This window comes from Lepisosteus platostomus, chromosome 6 (assembly GCF_059453375.1).
Source record: "Lepisosteus platostomus isolate fLepPlt1 chromosome 6, fLepPlt1.hap1, whole genome shotgun sequence".
Classification (NCBI taxonomy): domain Eukaryota; kingdom Metazoa; phylum Chordata; class Actinopteri; order Semionotiformes; family Lepisosteidae; genus Lepisosteus; species Lepisosteus platostomus.
Genome location: NC_142616.1, coordinates 63,307,224 through 63,326,303, shown reverse-complemented (window position 1 = coordinate 63,326,303; position 19,080 = coordinate 63,307,224). Strand labels below are relative to the sequence as shown.

The window sequence follows — 19,080 nt, the reverse complement described above, 5'->3', positions numbered from 1 at the left end:
CAGGAATTAAGACTTTATCTGACGGGTCTTGGATTAAATTCAATGTGGTGCAGGGGGTCTACTGAGTGTAGAGATGAGTGAAAATCATGCTGGTTCTTATTAATTTAATAATCATATTATCTCCCAACACAACATGCTCTGGGTGGTTTATTGGCTACTTTCTAGAACACAGTTTTCCAATATAACTTTCAAGCAGCTTTTTCAGCGTTGCAGTTACCAATCATTTCTTAGCAGGTCCATACTGCCTTATGAAACAGCCAGAAAAGAAACAAGAGTAGACAGTATCAATCCTACATTAACTACAGTAAGTGGATACTTAATTGTACTTCTGAAGATATAACATTTTGTAATGTAAGGCATCAATAAGCTCTTAGTTAAAACTATAAATATTTTAAAACTCACAGCAAATACTGTATATCCAAAGCAGAAATGTCACTGTAAGGTTACAGACTTATTCAGCAATTCAAATGTGGTGCAAAACGTTTACAAACTTCTTTTGGTTAAATGACCTCATTTTGCAGCCTACTTTACATGAGTCATAAATGATGATGATACCTTGAGGCAGTCATGGAAGCTTATTAAACTCCAGTGGATTACACAGACATGCAACTTGGAGAAGAAAATGGAATTTCATGCTGTCCCAGCAAATATTTAAGAAGCAGCAAATCACATAATCTATAATTCTTTATTTGTTTTTGAAAGTTCAGTAACATATATAGGACAGTCATGCTTTTTTCATATAACACCATCTAAAGACATTTACATGGTATGTTATTTTTATATAGAATATTATTATTATACATTAGGCCCATGTAACATAGAAATATACAAAACATTATTTTACTAGACATAGTACCTATTATTATTATTTTTACATTTCAGTAAGATATGTGCTTAAGATTCTGAGATCAACATATTATTGCAGAAAACAGCAAATAATATTATTTAACATTTAGACGGAAACTTCAAAGGTCATACAGACATTCACAGTTACATGTTATACACAGTACAGTTTTACGACATTATTTAAGAGATAAAACTGCAGTATAGTAACTTTATACAAAATTCACTGAACAGTTGGTTATTCATTGCACATTTTCATTATATAGCTTTGCAGAGAATAAAAATGACTTATTTAACCAGATCCCTGTTGCTTGTAGCTGCCACTGAAGCAAACTAACGATTTCTCTATGTAAATACAATGGCAATTGCAAGTTAAAGCTTTGTGCTTTTAACTGGTAAACTAAATAAACAGGGAAAAAGAAAACAGTCAACTCTTTCTCTTTTTATATGACTCTATATATATCTATATTTTTATTGCCAAAGTACTCCATTATTTATATACTTTCTATAAAAATTAAAATATCCTGTACTGCGATTGGCCTGTTGTCTGATGACAATTAAAGTTTGGTGGTAAGATTTCTAGATTTAGTTAGGTTTAGTACTGGAAACCTGCACAGTCATATAATTAGACTATGGCTTAAAATAAAATGATTGACTTTAGGCTTAAGCCCTTCACAGCACTTATTAATAAGTTTCAGGAGAAATTTGGTCACTTTCACCATTTATTTTTCATGAGTACCTGAGGAGTGGCATATTAATGAAACAAGAAGGTCTGACTTTTTAGAATTCTGGACTGTCACTTGATAAAATGTCGCTGGAATGATAACAACGTTTTTTTACCCTGTGTGTTGCAGAAACATGGAGATTTGTTCATTTTGGTCTCATCAAATCTAGATGTCACACATGAATAAATGCCTTTACGTGTTTAATGATTTTGGTCCTTCTCACTTAATTGAATAAGTAGAAAACTTCAACAATCTTAAAAAAAAGAGTTCGATCTCATACAAAGATTTTTAGAAAATTAAGATAAAATTGTAACAGTCTGTTGCAACATTAATCTGGTTTAGTGACAGAAGAGTTATTACCTTAAGGGCTCTGATAATTGCCATTTAGAATCCCAAGTGGGCATGTGCTTATGCATAATTTGTCCCAGGATTGTGGGTGAACAAAACAGCTTGTTTATTTAAAAAAACAAGGAATAATTTGTAAAAAAAAAAATGTTGGTTACAAAACGTAACACATCTATCACAAGAATTTGTCCTTGCCTGATGCACATTCCCATAAAAATCATTGCTTTTAATTCTTGAAATTCGGAACACAATTTTCATATTGCATTTACCTGCCTCGTAAACACATTAATCTTCTTTTTATATATTTAATTATTGTACAATCATATTAAATCTATTCTAATGATTAATTTCACAACAATATTATGTTGCTTAATAGCATAATTACATGAAAATAGTTGAAACGTTAGCTCAATAGTATTTAATCACATTGGGCCTTGCGGTTTTCTCTGGTTTGATATATTACACATTAAAATTCAATTTTCAAGTGTAATTTAAATTGTAGTGATTCTGTAGATACAGTTTAACATTTTAGAAACACTAACAGTCTAACATTTTGCATATGCAATACAAACTATCACTAGGACATTGCTGGGTAAGTTTTTACAAATTAAAAAAGAACAATTTTTGTAATCAGGTTGGTCACATTTTGTCCCCTGGAGGTAGGTGAATATATTTCAGACATGGAAGTCCTTGGTCACGTTCAACCATGATTACGTTTTTCTGCATTTAAGTGAGCATTTGTTTAGCAGGATTTAAATATAAGCTTCCTCATTAGTAGGATTGGTACTCTCTGTCTGTTGTTCGGGTCCATTCTCTTGAGTCCTAATGTCTGCCGAAGGCTGAGTCATTATTCGAAGACGCTGGAAGGCACATAGAAAGAATTCACTTTAAATAAATACCCCAGATGATTCTGTAGTTGGTGATGCTACAGTATATAAAGTTGTATATTTTATTTAGGAAGTTAAAATGGTTGTTACCAAGGCATAGCAATGGAGAATAGACTTTTCATGCACAGATGTTACAAATACGGTAGGCGAGCTTTTCCATTCTTTATTTGGCAGGTCTGAAGCCTGTTGTAAAACAACAGCTCTCTCAGAAGCTGACACAGTGGTTCTGCATGACCAGCATAGCTTTTCTTATGTCACAGCAGTATAGTAATGGTCTGTAACTAGACCTGCTGTTGAAGTTCTATTCAGTTGTTTGAATATGTCCAATAGAACAATGATAAACAGGTGCCATGGCTCTTATTGGCCTGAGTTAATTGCGTTTTAAAATATTTCTTCACAACAGTTTTTTTTGTGAATATAACAGTATATATCAGTATTCATTTTCTTTCCATATTATCCATTTATATTAAGACTACCGATAAATACTGTTGTGCACTTTTTCTTACCCTGGAGTGGGTTAAATAATGGTCCATGGGGTTGTATGGTTATTTGAAAATCTAAAGTGATCCTAAATACCCAAAATCCTGAATACTGTAATAAAGGACGATGCAGTATATACACCCTCAATGCAGTATGTCTTTCATGAAAAGCTGAAATACTCATAATCTGTGTAATATAACAAAATGTCATATTTTATATTCCCAAAAGTCCTGCGGCCAATTGATGCCTAAGACTGTCAAAAAAAGGAGATGGCAAATAAAAAATCCAATATAAAAGCAACCAAACAAGTGAAAGAAATTACCTGTTTTAATGAGCCCTTTAGTGTGAGAAACATGTAACCCATATAGCCAGGGATTAACACCATGGAAGACAAAGCCATACACCATCCTACTCCTTGTCCCCATGACGGGAAAACATAGTTGTTCATGGTGAGTGGAACCATTTGCACCGCACTGAAGAGGAACACACCCTAAAGCAACACAAGAATTGTGTTACCCTACAGAACCCTTGAAAAGGAACTGAGTCAATGCAGTTTTCTGACAACCAGTTATGAAAACATCATAGGCAGAAGTGTAGCCATAGAGCAGTGAATTTGTGATTCGAGATTTTCTGATGCCCTGATTTCTTAATCTTTTAACCTTTTTACAAGATAGAAACCTCCTATTCTTGTACTTTTCAGTCATTTATTTGTACACTATAATCCAACCTACCTAGAGGTTTAGAGAGAATAAAAAGACATCAAGCCATCATTAAGACAGACATTTTTTTTGCATTTTTATGATTTGGTCAAATATAATCTATAAAATCTTGCATATAATGTATAGTTGTACGTATATATTTTTGTATATGCTGTATATTAAATTTTGTATACTGTATATTTTATTCAAACCAGATGTTAAAATATCATTTAAAGAAACAAAAAGGATGCTTACAGCCACAATTAAAGGAGTGAAGACAGACCAGCACAGCTTCCACCATAAACACGGCCTGTATCCGACCATCTCTTGAATGTTGTCATAAAACCTGTTCACACCTTCAAGAGACAGAAATGCACAGACATGCAATGTGTTCTGTTAGTGTCTCCTCAGGAATCCGGGAATTTATCAAATTAGGAAGTGATAGTTTATTGCCTCCTGACTGAGAAAAGGGATTTAAAAACATGCTCTCATACTTTATAGTTTCCCGTATAAATGGACAAAAAATAACTAAATGCATAAGGATTTTAAGGTGAGTTTTACATCATGACTGTAATACATACCATAGCACCAGGATATGGAAATGCACTCAAAGAAGACCAGAAACAGCAGACACATCCCACTGGCTGAGTAGTAGTCAAATAATTTAAACACGTAGATCCCACCCTGATGACATAATCACATTGATAGTCAGTCTGGTTGTGACTTTTATGGAAAATATTTAAAATATTACACATGAGACCATTATTATAAAGGTTAAGCACAAAGTACTATACTATAGTAAAGGTGTTAGTATTGATACATTGTTTTAAAACAGAGTGTTATGTGAGTCTCGAACTAATTACCTACTGTATTTAATTGTTGTTAAAGAAGATCTGTGAGGAATTTGAAGAAACATCTTAATAGAATTTTCAGATAATAATTTTCAGATAAACAATAAGAATGGACAACATACACTCTTCCAATTGAAATTATTCTAACATTATTGGTTCTATTCATTTTATTCTAAAAATGTACTTTATAGTCATGGCTAATAACATTTAAATACATCTATTTACTTTAAAAATTGCATGCATCTATTTGTTTACAAAAAAAAAAAAACAAATTAGTAAAGATGCACTATAATCCTAAAATAAACTGACAGCATATAGGGACCTTTATTTTTTGTTGAGCTCAATAAAAAGCCTAGAAATAGCTAGAAACACAGCTAAATCTAGAAAAATATAAAATACAAAGGTTTAAGCAAAAGAGCTCAATGTCACGTTCCTACAGGAAAGTGGATGCCTTTGATGTCGATGCTTAATAATCATCGAGAATATTTACTGAGACAAGAAATGGGTTACAAAAGAGAAACCATTTAAAAATTATGCTTACTGCCCAGTAGAAGTAACAGGGAGTATGATTTCATTATTTTAGATGTTTATCAGCCAAATAAGGACAGTGACATTGACCCACATTTTCAGCATTTGTCTTCTGGCAGGAATTAAACTAAATAAAGTGCTTTCTCCATTAGTCCTAGATTATTTTAAACAAAGCACTGGATTTCAAAATCAAAACTGTAAAACCTTGTATTCTGATTTTAAGTTATCTTGAGAGAATGGTAAATCTGCTGTCTTCTTTATCTTTTTAATATGAAGTTATCTTTTAACATTATTTTGTTTTTTGTCTTTTTGTTTTTACAACAATCAAATTTGAGAATGCTAATTTTTTCTTTACATCTAAGCTGTCAGGTTCAAGTCCTGTAAAGAACAGGGAGAATGAGGAAGGACGTCTGTGCTCCTTGATATCAATCCATTCATTGTCTGACAGGAACATGGTCCATAACGCCTGACAGGAGAGCTGGAACTGACTGGAAGAGCTGTAAGTCCTTCACTGACACCTCAGAGGCCTGAGAATTCAAGAGTTTCTGTTTGATAGTAAACCAAACCTTGGCCTACTCATCCCAACCCTATTTTTGTGTGCTGCCAGTAGCAAAAAATCCTGTTATAGTCACCTAGTGACATTGCCCTGGCTTAAATTCACCATATCTGGGTTATTAGGGTCATACCATTTTTTATTAGGTGGAAAAGGGCAGTGTTGGCTGACTCACAGGCCTGGGACTACGGGTCCAATTCCCGTGGCACTACCTGCGTGGATTATTTATGTTCTCTCTGTGTTCATGTGAATTTCCTCTGGCTGCTCCAGTTTCCTCCCCACAGTAAAGACATACTGGTAGGTTAATTGGATTCTGGCAAAACTGTCCCTGGTGCAAGTGTGTGTTTCTGTGTACTGTATATGCCCTGTGATGCAAAGGCATCTCATCCAAAGTCTACCCTGTCCTGCACCTATTGCTTGCCAGGATAATCTCTGGCTCCCCCATGACCCTGTATTGGATACAGTGGTTAGAAAATGGATAGATTAATGTATGTTTTTTACCACATGTCTTAAATATTATTAAATTATATTTTCATATTATTAACTGTGACTAGGAGCACATCAAAGAGGCGAAATGTTGAGTGGGTTGGAAGAGCTTCTCTCAGTAAGGGTATCCTAGGTCTGCCTCTCAGCAACCAATATGACTAGTCAGACACCAATGAGATTGCACTGCTGTCAGCGAGAGCTGCATCACTCCTCTGTCTGATGATCCTTGACCTGCAGGCATCAGTGGATTCAAAACATGAAAATGGTGGTACACAGCAGTACACAGTAAAGTCTATTCCATCCGTATTCCTCTCTCGCAGATCCAGAGATTTTAGTGTATGAGCTGAAGATTAGAAATTGTTGTCTATACAAAGAAAATATTGCCGACTCTAAATGAAAGACAAAAGTCTGACTTTAGCTCTTTAGCTGTGCCAGTAACAGGGCTGGTTTAGAAAAAAACATCACATTCGGATACCAACTACATGAAAAACACTACAAACGAGTGAAATGCTTACCTGAGTGATGTTTGATAACCCAATCAGATATGACACAAGGCAAACCACAGCAATGAAGATTTCCCTTCGAGCACGCAGGAGACGTGGAAACTCATCTACCAAAGCAGTAATGAATCCTTCCACTGTACAGAACTGAAGAACGACAATTGGAAAAAGTTCAGGGAGAGAAATATTTTTTCTTAATTAACCTTATTTGTTTGCTTCTCTTAAAATGATCAGGACCATTAATGGAAAATATCGATTATGTGAGTATTTACCAAGAAATGTAAATGCACCTGTTTGTCTTAACCTAAAACGTATGCCATGATGCTTAGAATATTTTATTTAAAAAGACAGACAAAAAGAGTGAGATGCACTACAAAACTTCTTAAAACAATTTTTTTGGGGGAAATAATTCCAGAATGTTACCTGGCTGTCAATTCCAAGCATAAGTAACATGGAAAAGAACAAAATAGCCCATAGTGGAGATATCGGCAGCTGTGTCACAGCTTCAGGGTAAGCCAAGAAGGCCAATCCGGGTCCTTAGAAAGAAAGACACAATATATTTTAACGTAACTTTTAACTTTGTAATTTAACACTGATGTTCTTCAAGTTACTTTATAATGAATTATATCTGTGCTCACAAAATGCAAAGGATGATGTTCCTGCATGCTTACTTTAGATATTTATCTAACATTCTGTTTGAAACACCAGTTCGCAAATGCAAAATGTTATATTTAGATATTTAAAGGTAACCTTATGCTGACTATGGCAAGATCATTTACAGTACTAAACTTACCTGATGCAGCCACATCAGCTATTGGTCTCTTTGTAACATGTGCCATGAAGCCAACAATAGAAAAGATGACAAAGCCAGCAAACATACTGGTAGAAGAATTGATACAGCACACAATGATAGAGTCCCTAAGTGGCACAAAACAACAAAACACACATAGATATTACTGGATATATTTGGTCATTTCACCACAAATCATATACAATTATCTTTTTTAACCCTTACTGCTTTAATTGCTACTGATTTAATGGCAGCTTTAAATCACATATTCACAAATAGTCTTGGGTTTCCCTGGCTAATTTGTTATACAGGCCTGAAAATCCAACTACTATGCCAACAGAAGCCTATAAAATCCCTTAGGCTAAGAACTGCAGCAGCTGACTTTCTTACAGACAGGACCTACATGACCAGACAGCCAGAGTTTTTTTCTCTCTTTTTCTTAGTAGGAATACAGGCAAAAAATAAGAAGGGAACCATTCCATGAACCTACAGTATTATAAAAATGTATTTGATTCCTGAAAAGGGGTTTAATTTCCTTGACGTGGAAATCACTCCCTTACCTGTACACATTGTTATTGAAAGGATTGTAACTCCCCAGTGCAATCAGAGAACCAAGACCCAAACCATACGAAAAGAAAATCTGAGTTGCTGCATCCAACCACACCTGTAAAGAGAAAGGAATATGTTCCTGATGAGAATTCTGATTCAAGAATGTTATGGTCTGAAATTTGATACATCTGGTTCAAATACTACCTCAGATTCTTTAAGTTTGCTAAATTCGGGAGTGATGTAGAATAAGATTCCCTCCTTTGCTCCGGGAAGAGTGACTCCACGGATAAATAAAATGAAAAGCATAACATAAGGGTATGTAGCTGAGAAGTAAACCACCTGGAAAACAAAGTGAAACACAGTCAATTCTGGTTTAGAGTATGAGAGCATCAGAGCACTGCATATGTACATTACAGTGCTGTTAATCAGAGCCACTGTCAAAGTCCCATTACAGTACAAAAAAATAGATCTGTACAGAACTTTCCATGGTTAAACATATCAAAGGTTAAGCGTAAAATGTACTTAATCTTGATTTGGAACAGAATAGACTTCAGAGACCTTTTATAGTAAGAACAACACAATTAGGCACCTAAAACAGCCAGGTAAATGAATGGTACAGTAATAACAGTGGGCCTCCAAAAATCAGAGTCTGTTAACAACACTGATCTGTGTATTTAGTTAAGGTAAACCAATTCAAAGTATAGATCAATACAAATGAAGCCCCAGTCAATTGTTATAGTTAATAACATATATTACATACATTACGCAATGAGAAGGTTTTAAAAACGTTTAAGTTTTAGAGCACACTACATGCATGAAGCCTTGTTAGCTTTTGTGATGTTTTCTAATAAACAGTTTCCTTTGAACACTCTGAACACTTGGGAGTCATTAACTATCCAATACTATGTCTGAAGCAGAAATGAAAAATAACAAGTTCTGTTTAATAATTAATTAAATAATAATAATAATAATTAATAAAATGTGTAAAACAATGAAAAAATACAAATTTTAAAATAAATACATTGATCACATATCCCTGTACAGTAAGTCTTCCATATCAGATAGCCAAGCCTGTATTTTTTAGAATTACGTCTGAACTAGGCAACTATGCAAGGCTGTGATATAGCAGGGAACCACACAAAACTCTTACCTTGCCAGTCCACCCCACCCCTTTCCAGATACAGAAGTAAACAAGAACCCAAGCAATAGCAAGCGTTATTGCTAGTGGCCACCTAATCTGGCCTGGCTTCTCCAATCCGTCTGTCATTTGATGCATGTTGCGTCTATAAAAACCAGAATTGACATGCGTGAGATTTCTATTAACACAAACAAGTTCAGATCTTTCAAAGTGTCTTTTTTAAATTTGTACTGGGCCTTAGTGATAAGACAAAGGTGTTCACTGCTTTTGTGTTGTGTTCGACGTCACAAAGATGTGGTCTTACTCCCAGAACTCCATGACTGCACTGGTCAGGTTGGTGGTATTTACAATGCTGTAGTTTGAATAACATCTGTCTGTATTCCATGGGTTGTTACAAGATTTCCATGGAAGGTCCTGTAAAACACAAGAATAATGCATTTGACCACACTCTTCGTTTCCCTCTCATTGTTTTGAACAGATCCTGACTAGCACATCACCTGCTGATTCAACGTGGAAAAAAAAGTTGATCAAAGCATGTAGTCATTTCACGTTTATATATAAAAAAAAACATTATTTAATGTTTCACTTTTTTAATTTTTAGTGTCTTTATATTCTCTCTTTACATACATTAGCATACTTTTAAATGTTTAAATAGCCACAGTTGTCTGGCTAATATTTTTTCAAAAGAAATTCTGTACTTACTGTGGTAAAGGAGTTATACAGGTAATAAATTGCCCAGGCAATAATGACAATGTAGTAAATGTTAAGCCAGAACGACAGCACAGCAGCAGCTAGGCCCACACCTAAAGTATGAAAATGATGCATAATCTATTCAGTAATGGACAAGGCAACTGGAATATTGAGCTCAGAAAAAAAATCTAGGTAATAGAAAGATGATGAAATATACAATATGCGTGTCATTTAATAACATTTCCCCAAATAAATGTTGAGGATACTTTTGGGCTAGCACATTTATTACCAAAATCCTCGTCCAATCCAAACTATTTCCGATCAACACATCAACGACTATAAGCGTAATATTAAAAACAACAACAACAACAACAACAACAACGTTTTAAATACTTTTCAAACGGAACGGGATTATACATGAAAAGGTCCAACACTTAAGGAATACAATCGTATATCCACATAACAGATGATGGCGAAAATACCGCCCTTGAAATATTTTCCTGTTAATACCTTTGAACATGGGAGCGAGTTTCCAGACTCCAAGCCCGCCGATAGACGTGTATTGACCGAGAGAACATTCTAGCAGAAACAAGGGAACTCCAGCAAATATGAGGGTCAAAAAATAGGGAATCAAGAAGGCTCCTGGACAGGGATTAAGAGGTGAAAAAAAAAACAGAATAAATATTTTCACACATTTATAAAATCTCTGTTCAAAATCCACTGATAAAATAACTGGATTCGCACATTAAATTCGCGGTTTCGTTGTGAGCGCGTGCATTTAGAAAACAAGTACCCTTTCAACACAATTGACTTTTGACTCATCAGCTTTTCTTTTTTCTTTTTTTTTTCTTACAGGTACATGCTCGACATGTCCAATTTTGCTGATGGTAGTTTGGAAACTCCTTTAAAAAAAGATGCCAAGGAAATGCATGTTTACCTCCACCGTTTTTTCCACAGAGATAAGGAAATCTCCAAACATTGCCCAGTCCAATTGCATAACCAACGCAAGAAAGGAGGAAGTCAAATTTCCCACTCCATGTTTCTCTGTCTGGAATGTCCTTTTTCTTCTTCTGGACCTTCACCACCAAGGTTTTGGGTTTGTCGTTAGTTGTAGGCGCTTCGTTAACTTCAGTTAAGATATGTCCATCCGAGCTTTTAGTACCATTTGTCGCCATGTCTCTGGATTTAGCAGAGGTCCTGGCAGACGGACGGGAGATTTCAGCACCAGTCCACGTAGACAGCAGCTTCGCGGTCTTTACCCAACTTTGGGACCAAATATTGGGGAAAAAATAATAGATGCTGATACAGCTTGCAGGTCAGGATTGACGTTGACCTGAGAACATGAAACAAAGGATCTGTCAGTATTCTATGGGTGAAATATACTATACAAGTATATGTCGAAATACTACGAAATGCGCACTTTATCATATGAAAATTTCATGACAACTAAACCTTCATAAGACTTTTTTTGTAACCAACAACCTAACAGCTTTACATGACTGGAATAATAGCTAAATATTACATGAATCAACAATCAGTACTGGCTACCACGAAATTTCATAAAATAAAACGTCAGATTTTACTGCCCACTAAGAACCATTCCGTTTTACATGTAGTTTAGTAAACAAGTCTGGAATGCGTAATAACGCATGCATAGAGAAAGAGCAGCAGCAATATTCCAATTCCATTTTTTTACGTTTATAAAAACAACGAAAATGCAGTTAATGGCAGTGATACAGATGTCATTATTAATTCTTCCACATGAGACAATTACTTCACCAATATACGAAGTGCCATTTTTCGCAATGAATCTGTCTGTTCCGCAATACGTTCTGTTCACGTATACTTCCTATGCATTTATTGTTTGAAGGGGCTTTAACCAAACTGCCAAATAAAGAAATTAATAGGAAGCAGAAAAAAACAGATACAGTTTTTTTTCTTTATCTTTGGTGCACCTTAACGAAATAGACCAAACAGTTTAAAACAGTATGCCGGCGTAAACAAAACCGAAAATCGTATGAGGTACCTCCTGTATCTTTCCGGTTATACATTACCAACGAATCACAATTGGTATTGAAACAGTAAATAATTTTCTGAAAACTTTGGCGAATCTATTATGCTTTGCTTCCTAAAAGGCACACATTGCAAGCTTTTAAAAGTTGGGCAAACGCAGTTATTCTATCAAGGGTATAGTTAGGAACTAAATGTGGTGCTGCTGATAAATACATATCTTACAGGGTTATCTTTTCAGTAGCTTTGATGGATACGGGAACTGACAGCATTCTCTTGGAGCACTGAAACACAGTCGGATTCGAAAACAAAAGGATGCCTAAAGCGTAAAGCTTTGCGCGCCGGGATCCTGCGCTCTTCTTTCGTGTACAAATATATGTTTCCAAGTTCATCCAAAGGAAGACTAAGCGTTGCAATTTTATGTACAGATCTTCAGAAAGTAACACACTAAACACCTTTTTAGCTATCAGCGTGCCCGTGTCTACCTCCACTTTGTTTCTTCATTTACCTTCCTACATTTAAAAATCAATATTACTGAGACTGTTTATTGTTGTTTACCACTATCATCTTCACAAACAATCATCTTGATAAAAATGCTATAACATGTCCATGCTCCTACCACTAATAATAATAATTACTACTACTATACAATTTAACGGCTCAAAACAAACAGCCTTACTCACAATAATGTTGTGAAGTCAGTCAGTATTGAGACGGTGGGAGCATCAGTTGATTTCTCTTGAAGTTCCAAACTTGTGATTTTGTCGGGACCAACAAAAGAAAGTTGTTTCCATGAAATGTTTGCACACAGCGGAAAACGCTATCCTTGGGGAAAAAAGAAGCCAAGTGCCTTTTGAGTGGTGCTGTCCAGACGCGTGTGGTGCTGGAAGGAAAAAAAGCAAGGTAGGAGCAGCTTCGCCTTGTGCCGCCGTCTAACATCAACAACCAGAGACGTTACATGAAGCACAAATCCCCACTCTCATCTACACAGCGTCAATGTCATCTGAAAGTCAGCCCTCCCCGTGTACAGCATATCCACCACTGAGATCGCAGCGGGTTTTAGACTGAAGCGTCTTCTTCTCTCAGAGCTTTATATGATTTGGGTTTTTCACGTATTTGCAATATTTTACAACAATTGATAGTGGTCACAGTCAGATACTACCTTATGTAACGTCTTTACGTTTTTTTTTTGTAAAGGTATCGGTTGAAAGATCATAAAGTTAACCTATTCATCTCTGACCCATCCACCCCCACCCCCGCCAAAACTGGGCAAGTATTAATATGTTTATTTTAATCGAGACCAAACTATTTCGAACTTTCGTACGTACAAGCTCATGGGAAACTAAGCAGTGTTTATTAAAACCATTCATTTCCCATTCCAGCATTTTCAGCAACTGAATTCATGTGGCATTTCGTTGTATTTTGTTTTTAAAAAAATACGACTCGCACACCAGTCGGTTGTGTCCTTAAAACAGGATGAAATACTTCTTTCATGTTTCTCAAATTCATACAGAAGTGCGTCACTGAATTTCAGCGCTATCTAAATCTCCAACCTTTTCCCAGAACACATATCACCCCCTCTCTCTGCTCCCCCTTTCCCTCTTTACACACACTCCTCCCCCAAACTCCTATACTCACTTTATGTTACCCCCCACTTCAACCCCACCAGCCAGATCCCGAAAACTAAGGACTTGGAAACAACAAACTGTGCAGAAAATGGGTTTTGGGGGAGAAAACCGAAAACTAATTTATTACAGCAACAATCAAAAATTTGAAACTGGCAGATACGGAAGATGATGTCAATCGTTGACTGGTTCCTGGCAAAATGTGATAAGGAAATTCGTCAATAACTGGGGTCTGGGGGTGTGAGATAAATTGAAAACTGCGCTTCTAATCTTCTTAGCTTGCTGTCAACAGAAATAAAATGCCCTTGTGAAAGAACTTAAACGAACACACACTTAATACAGAATTTAACTCTATATTGAGATAAATTAATAGTTTCTCACCAGAGGATTAGGCAGCAAGGTTCTGTACAGTAAGAATGGTTTGATGTGAGTGAAAACATACGGAGTTGCGCAACTGAAGCTGGGTTGAAAAAAAAAACGATTTCATTTTTCATCTGACTGGTATCCGGAATTTCTGTGACTGGGAAAAGTAATCAAACCAGTAACCATTAGCCACGTGGTATGTGAAGTATTCCACGTTAGTAACACAAATTAGTACTCACAATTAACCGTAGTAAAAAACGACTTTCCCAAACACATTCAGTAATGAACGCAGACTATTTCAATTTTTTTTTACCTCAGTAACTGGCGTACAATAGGCTTTCTTGAGACGTTATGTTCAATGCGAATGCTTAAATGTAACCTATTTAATCTGGACGCTATAAACACGAATGTAATTTTGGTTAGCATTGAAGGGAGCTGTGATAAATGTCACATACACAGAGCTCCTAAATCCTTATTTTCATACCACTGGTCCAACAAATCCACAGTTTCTTCAATAGCGTAAATCTTCTGTACAGTATCTGCTGTATTTAATATTTCACAATGAGTTTCATATATACTGTAATTCCCCAAATATCTATTATTTCATCAATAACCCACAATGCCAATTCTGCGAACTATGAAATTAAATACTGACCTACATTATTTTAAAAAATCAATATTGTGCTTAGTGAGGTACAGTAGTACTGTACAGCAATTCTGTAACCTATCCATATCCATCTCAAAAAGAAAATGAAGACAGGCAAGATCATATGCATCATGCCCTTTCCAGAAGAGTGACTGGAAAAATGCTGTGTTTTTGTATTTTAAATTTAATTTACATTTCTATTCCCTAGGATCTGGCATCCAGTAGACTGGGACATGATACTGGTCACTGCACTACTGAAGAAACAGAATTTACAATAATCACATTCCAAGAGTATTATCCCCTTAAAGTACTCATCCATGTGTATTTTGCCACTGCAAATTCTAGACACCCAGCAGCGATACCTACAATTACATTCTGTTTATCAATTAAATTGGCATTCTTGCAGAAGAAAGATCATATAAGTTTTTTTTAGATCAAAGACTAAAATTATAGTTCCAGAAGAACAATGAGGAGAGGTTCTTAGGTGGTATTTTCTATAAAGTACTAATAGTAATGTGCACTATTTAAATTGAGATGTATTGAGCTGTAATATAGAGAGTACAGTATCTTATGATGACCCTGCAAAAAATGGATATCCAAAATTTCTGTAAAGGCATGCAAGATAATAAAACAGAAACAATGACAGATGGTAAGCAAATGAGGGGTGAACTAACCTACTAAACGGTAGAACATGAAATTTAGCATTTAAAATCCCATCTGGTTTGCTTTCCCTCTGGGGATAGAGTATGAAACATGCAACACATTTATGGACCTGCAGTGAAATTTCAAGAGCTTGGCAATCGCTTGCAGCACACTTGATCACTCAACTGAACGCTGAACCTCAGAGACTGCATAAGGTAGCAATTACATACTCTTACTGGGGCTCAATTTTCGGATTTAATGCATGATTTGTGCTAAATGATTTCACACAAGTTGTACCAGGCATCTATACTATTAAAAAAAGAAGTGAATGTCTGTTTCGGTTCCAACGTCTCGCATTTGGAAATGTTTGCATTTGCTGTTCATAGTGTCCACAGTCAAGACATCTTGCTAAATTCTTTACATTGTTAGAAGTTGAGACTGTAAAAAAGCTCTAATTTTTGCTGCAGTATCCATTTTGAAAATCTTTAAGTAACTACAGCTAGCATTAAAAAATATAGTCACGAGTAAGGATTCCACATTTACCTCAAAATCCAAGTGGTAGCATTAATACTTCTGAACTGTTAAAACTGGATTAGAATATCACTGGATATGGAATTTGACAATATGTCTTGTAACTGTATCTTGACTTTCAAGACAAGATACTGTACTTTGTAATAGTTTTCAATACGTTTAGTAGAATTTTTCCCATTCTAACCCAGAAGAGAGTTCAAAATCCATGCCAACATGGAAAAGATACACTTTCTGAAAACGCGAACAAAAGACAGCTCTAATAGAAAATATCATCCATTCTTGTTTTCATAATTAACAAAGAATAGAGTCTAACTTCTGAAAGAAGAATAAACCAATGTAAAATTGTGTTACAGTAGAGCCACAATGTAACAAGAATGCCTGATTGGGTCTAATTCATCTAATTCTGAAGAGGACTGTTTAACTCACAGTACTCTAAAAGTCTATACTGAACTTTTAACCATAGAAACCTGCCCCTTCTTTTTTATTAGTCATCTGTATCTTTAGATTTAAATTACACATTTTAACTTCCTTCATGTGTGCAGTTTATTAAACCTTTATTGGGGATTCTAAATTTCAAACATTTTACAACTTTAATATATAATCAGAATGAATTCTTTATTGTGGTTGGATCTGTTGTATCATGGTCAATAACACTCAAACATTCATCTTTATTACCTAACTTGACCCATAAGTAGATTAGTTCTGACTCTGGTTCATTTTCAATGGCATTTCAGCCAAGTTATATTTATCAAATGTGATTTTTTTTTTCTGAATGGTGTAGAAATGGCATTTCACCAAGATGTCAAAATGCAATATCATGAAGTGCTGATTAAGATAGAAAACCATACTTGGACAATGGCTTTATACACAACTAGGGATTGGTTTTCATAACAGTAATGGGTTCATCTAAGGACAGTGGACTCTAGTCTCATAGCAGTTACAGTTACTTCAGTGTTATCAATTCTGACAATAAAAAGGGGGATATTAGTTACTATATTAGTTATTAGATATTAGTTAGTATATTGGCCTGTTAATTATTTAATTTATTTAGATTTATTTAGAGGTAAAATGCTAATTATAGAAGGTAGAAATAAACAAAACACTGAAGCCACACTAGCAATTAAAGTAGACAAAACACATGCACATAGGTTATATTCTTTAGGATAATTTGTATATTAATTTTCAGACCAGATGCAGATATTTTCCATGTATTTAAACTTCTCTGCTTACCCATTTACAGTTTGAAATGTACTCTGAAATGGAGGACACCATGAACGTGTGTGGCAGGTGGCGTGAATTTATTTAAGACCCATGTATTTGAACTGGAAACAGCCTTAGGTTTTGGATTTCATCTTTATCTGTATTGGAAAGAGTCGACAACATAGCACAAGTGTCAGAAAATCAAAGCCTTTCTTCATTCTTAGCTACAGAAAAGAGTGTCCTGGTGTCAGAACTACTTAGATGTGATGCTTGAAGGAGCAGAATGAGTGTGCTCTTCATTTGTAGGAAGGTCAGGTACCAAGCAGCCAGCCATCCAGATGGAGCATCAATACTCTATTTCCGCTTTATATACAAGGCTGGAATGAGACTGAAATGTCTTTTGGTGCTTAATAGACAAAGGTCCTAAAGCCCTTTGCAATAGGTTAACGGCTTTTAGTAAGAAAATGGGGGGAGATCAATCAAAATACAGTAACTTAAACATAGGAATACTTTACACAAAGATATATACATATACAAAAGCTGTAGAGAGATTAGGTAATAATGTTCTGAATTTATATTGTTACTGTATTGTTGTTAGATATATATAACTTTAGTTGTATAACTTAAATTGCCAAGTGTAAAAATAATTTTATTTATACAAAAATGAAAAGCATAAGTATATAGAGCTCCTCAGACACTTAAAACTATTAGAATTATTTTAGTAGTGTACTGTATTTGTTTTACAAATAGTAATATGAATTTTATATTTCAGGTATGCACAAAAATGAATAGAGAGATCTCAGAATATAATACAACGTAAGACATACGTGATTTGGTGCTAATTGTTTAATTGGGATTGCAACATTGAGTAGAATGATGGTGAATGAAGTGGTATATGTGAAAGCTTCAACAAGATGTTTATTTAATTTGGTTAATCAAAAATACTTTCCACTTTGCATTATTAAAATCTCCACCTGGTTGGCCTAATGCCCAATTGGCCTTTACTAACTGTATCGACACCTTTTCAATTCTTCATTGACTGATAAGTTATAGGTTGATAATCATTTTGTTTTTCAGATGACTTTGCATTATTAAGACAAACAACCTAGTAATATAAAAATACAAAATAGTACTCATTGCAAACTTTTGGCAGGCTGTCCTCAAACAGAAGTTGTGTGATTTTATTACTGTGGCATTAGTTTGTGATTTAAAATGTTTTAAACAGATTCTATTTTTTCATCATCAAAATAGCACTGCATTATCAAATAGAAATATTGATCTCCTTCCTATGAGGATTTATTTACAGTCTGCCAGGCATGAAATGATTCTAAAAGCTGCTCTAGGTGATTACAACCAGGTGCTCACTTATTGGTACAATTGAACTTATATGACAGCGATGGACAGCAGTGCAGACACCTGCTGCACACAAAGTAATAACCATAGCCCTCCACAGACTAAACGCTAAAACAAAGCAGACACAATTTTCCGTGGTATTCTGGAAGAAAAAAGAATAAATGAGTCAAAATCATCCCCTGCCCCATCCCCAACATTCTTTTGAACAAGTATTTAAGTAAATCTCAATTTCAGTTCCTAATTAAGTTCACCTTGAATGGGCCTTGAGTCAATTCATGGATTTTTTTTTAAAAGAAGACATTAACCTGAAATTAGTGATGCTGAGCATGTTGATGGCAATTCAATGTGCTAGGTGGAGAAAGGATTTTGAATTCCTGTTTTCCTCTTCACAATACATAAACATGAATGCATTTATACTGTCACACCAATTTGCATCCCCTACTATAAATAATATTCAGTATAGATATTTCAGAATGTGGCATCTTTGACTATATACTGTAAGAGCATTCCATTCCCTTTTTGGTTAAACATTTAACTATTAGTACTAATTAAAAATGGAAAAGACATGATTTGTTTTCAGTGTTCTGAGTTCAGGCTTTTGCATAGTTCTTGCAAAAACATCCTGCTATTTTGGCTCATGAATAAAC

General features: G+C 35.1%; 1 protein-coding gene across 1 annotated transcript; it reads right to left on the bottom strand.

The window, feature by feature from the left end:
* Positions 1–671: 671 nt before the first annotated feature.
* slc6a1b (solute carrier family 6 member 1b) lies at positions 672–13,580 on the bottom strand. Its single transcript, XM_088636830.1, has 15 exons — positions 12,757–13,580; positions 11,001–11,396; positions 10,574–10,705; positions 10,076–10,176; positions 9,678–9,787; positions 9,386–9,518; positions 8,440–8,574; positions 8,247–8,350; positions 7,690–7,814; positions 7,320–7,432; positions 6,912–7,043; positions 4,560–4,662; positions 4,234–4,334; positions 3,603–3,770; positions 672–2,773 (listed from the first exon to the last, which is right to left on the bottom strand). The coding sequence occupies exons 2-15, from the start codon at positions 11,236–11,238 to the stop codon at positions 2,666–2,668; spliced, it is 1,803 nt and encodes a 600-aa protein (XP_088492956.1). The 5' UTR covers positions 11,239–11,396; positions 12,757–13,580; the 3' UTR covers positions 672–2,665.
* Positions 13,581–19,080: the final 5,500 nt, after the last annotated feature.

Excerpts from the sequence above, each read along its gene's own strand:
- slc6a1b (XM_088636830.1), bottom strand. The coding sequence starts at position 11,238 with ATGGCGACAAATGGTACTAAAAGCTCGGATGGACATATCTTAACTGAA. Across the intron at positions 10,706-11,000 it reads CTGTGGAAAAAACGGTGGAG|GAGCCTTCTTGATTCCCTAT; the intron begins GTAAACATGCAT and ends ATCCCTGTCCAG. Across the intron at positions 10,177-10,573 it reads ACTCGCTCCCATGTTCAAAG|GTGTGGGCCTAGCTGCTGCT; the intron begins GTATTAACAGGA and ends TTCATACTTTAG.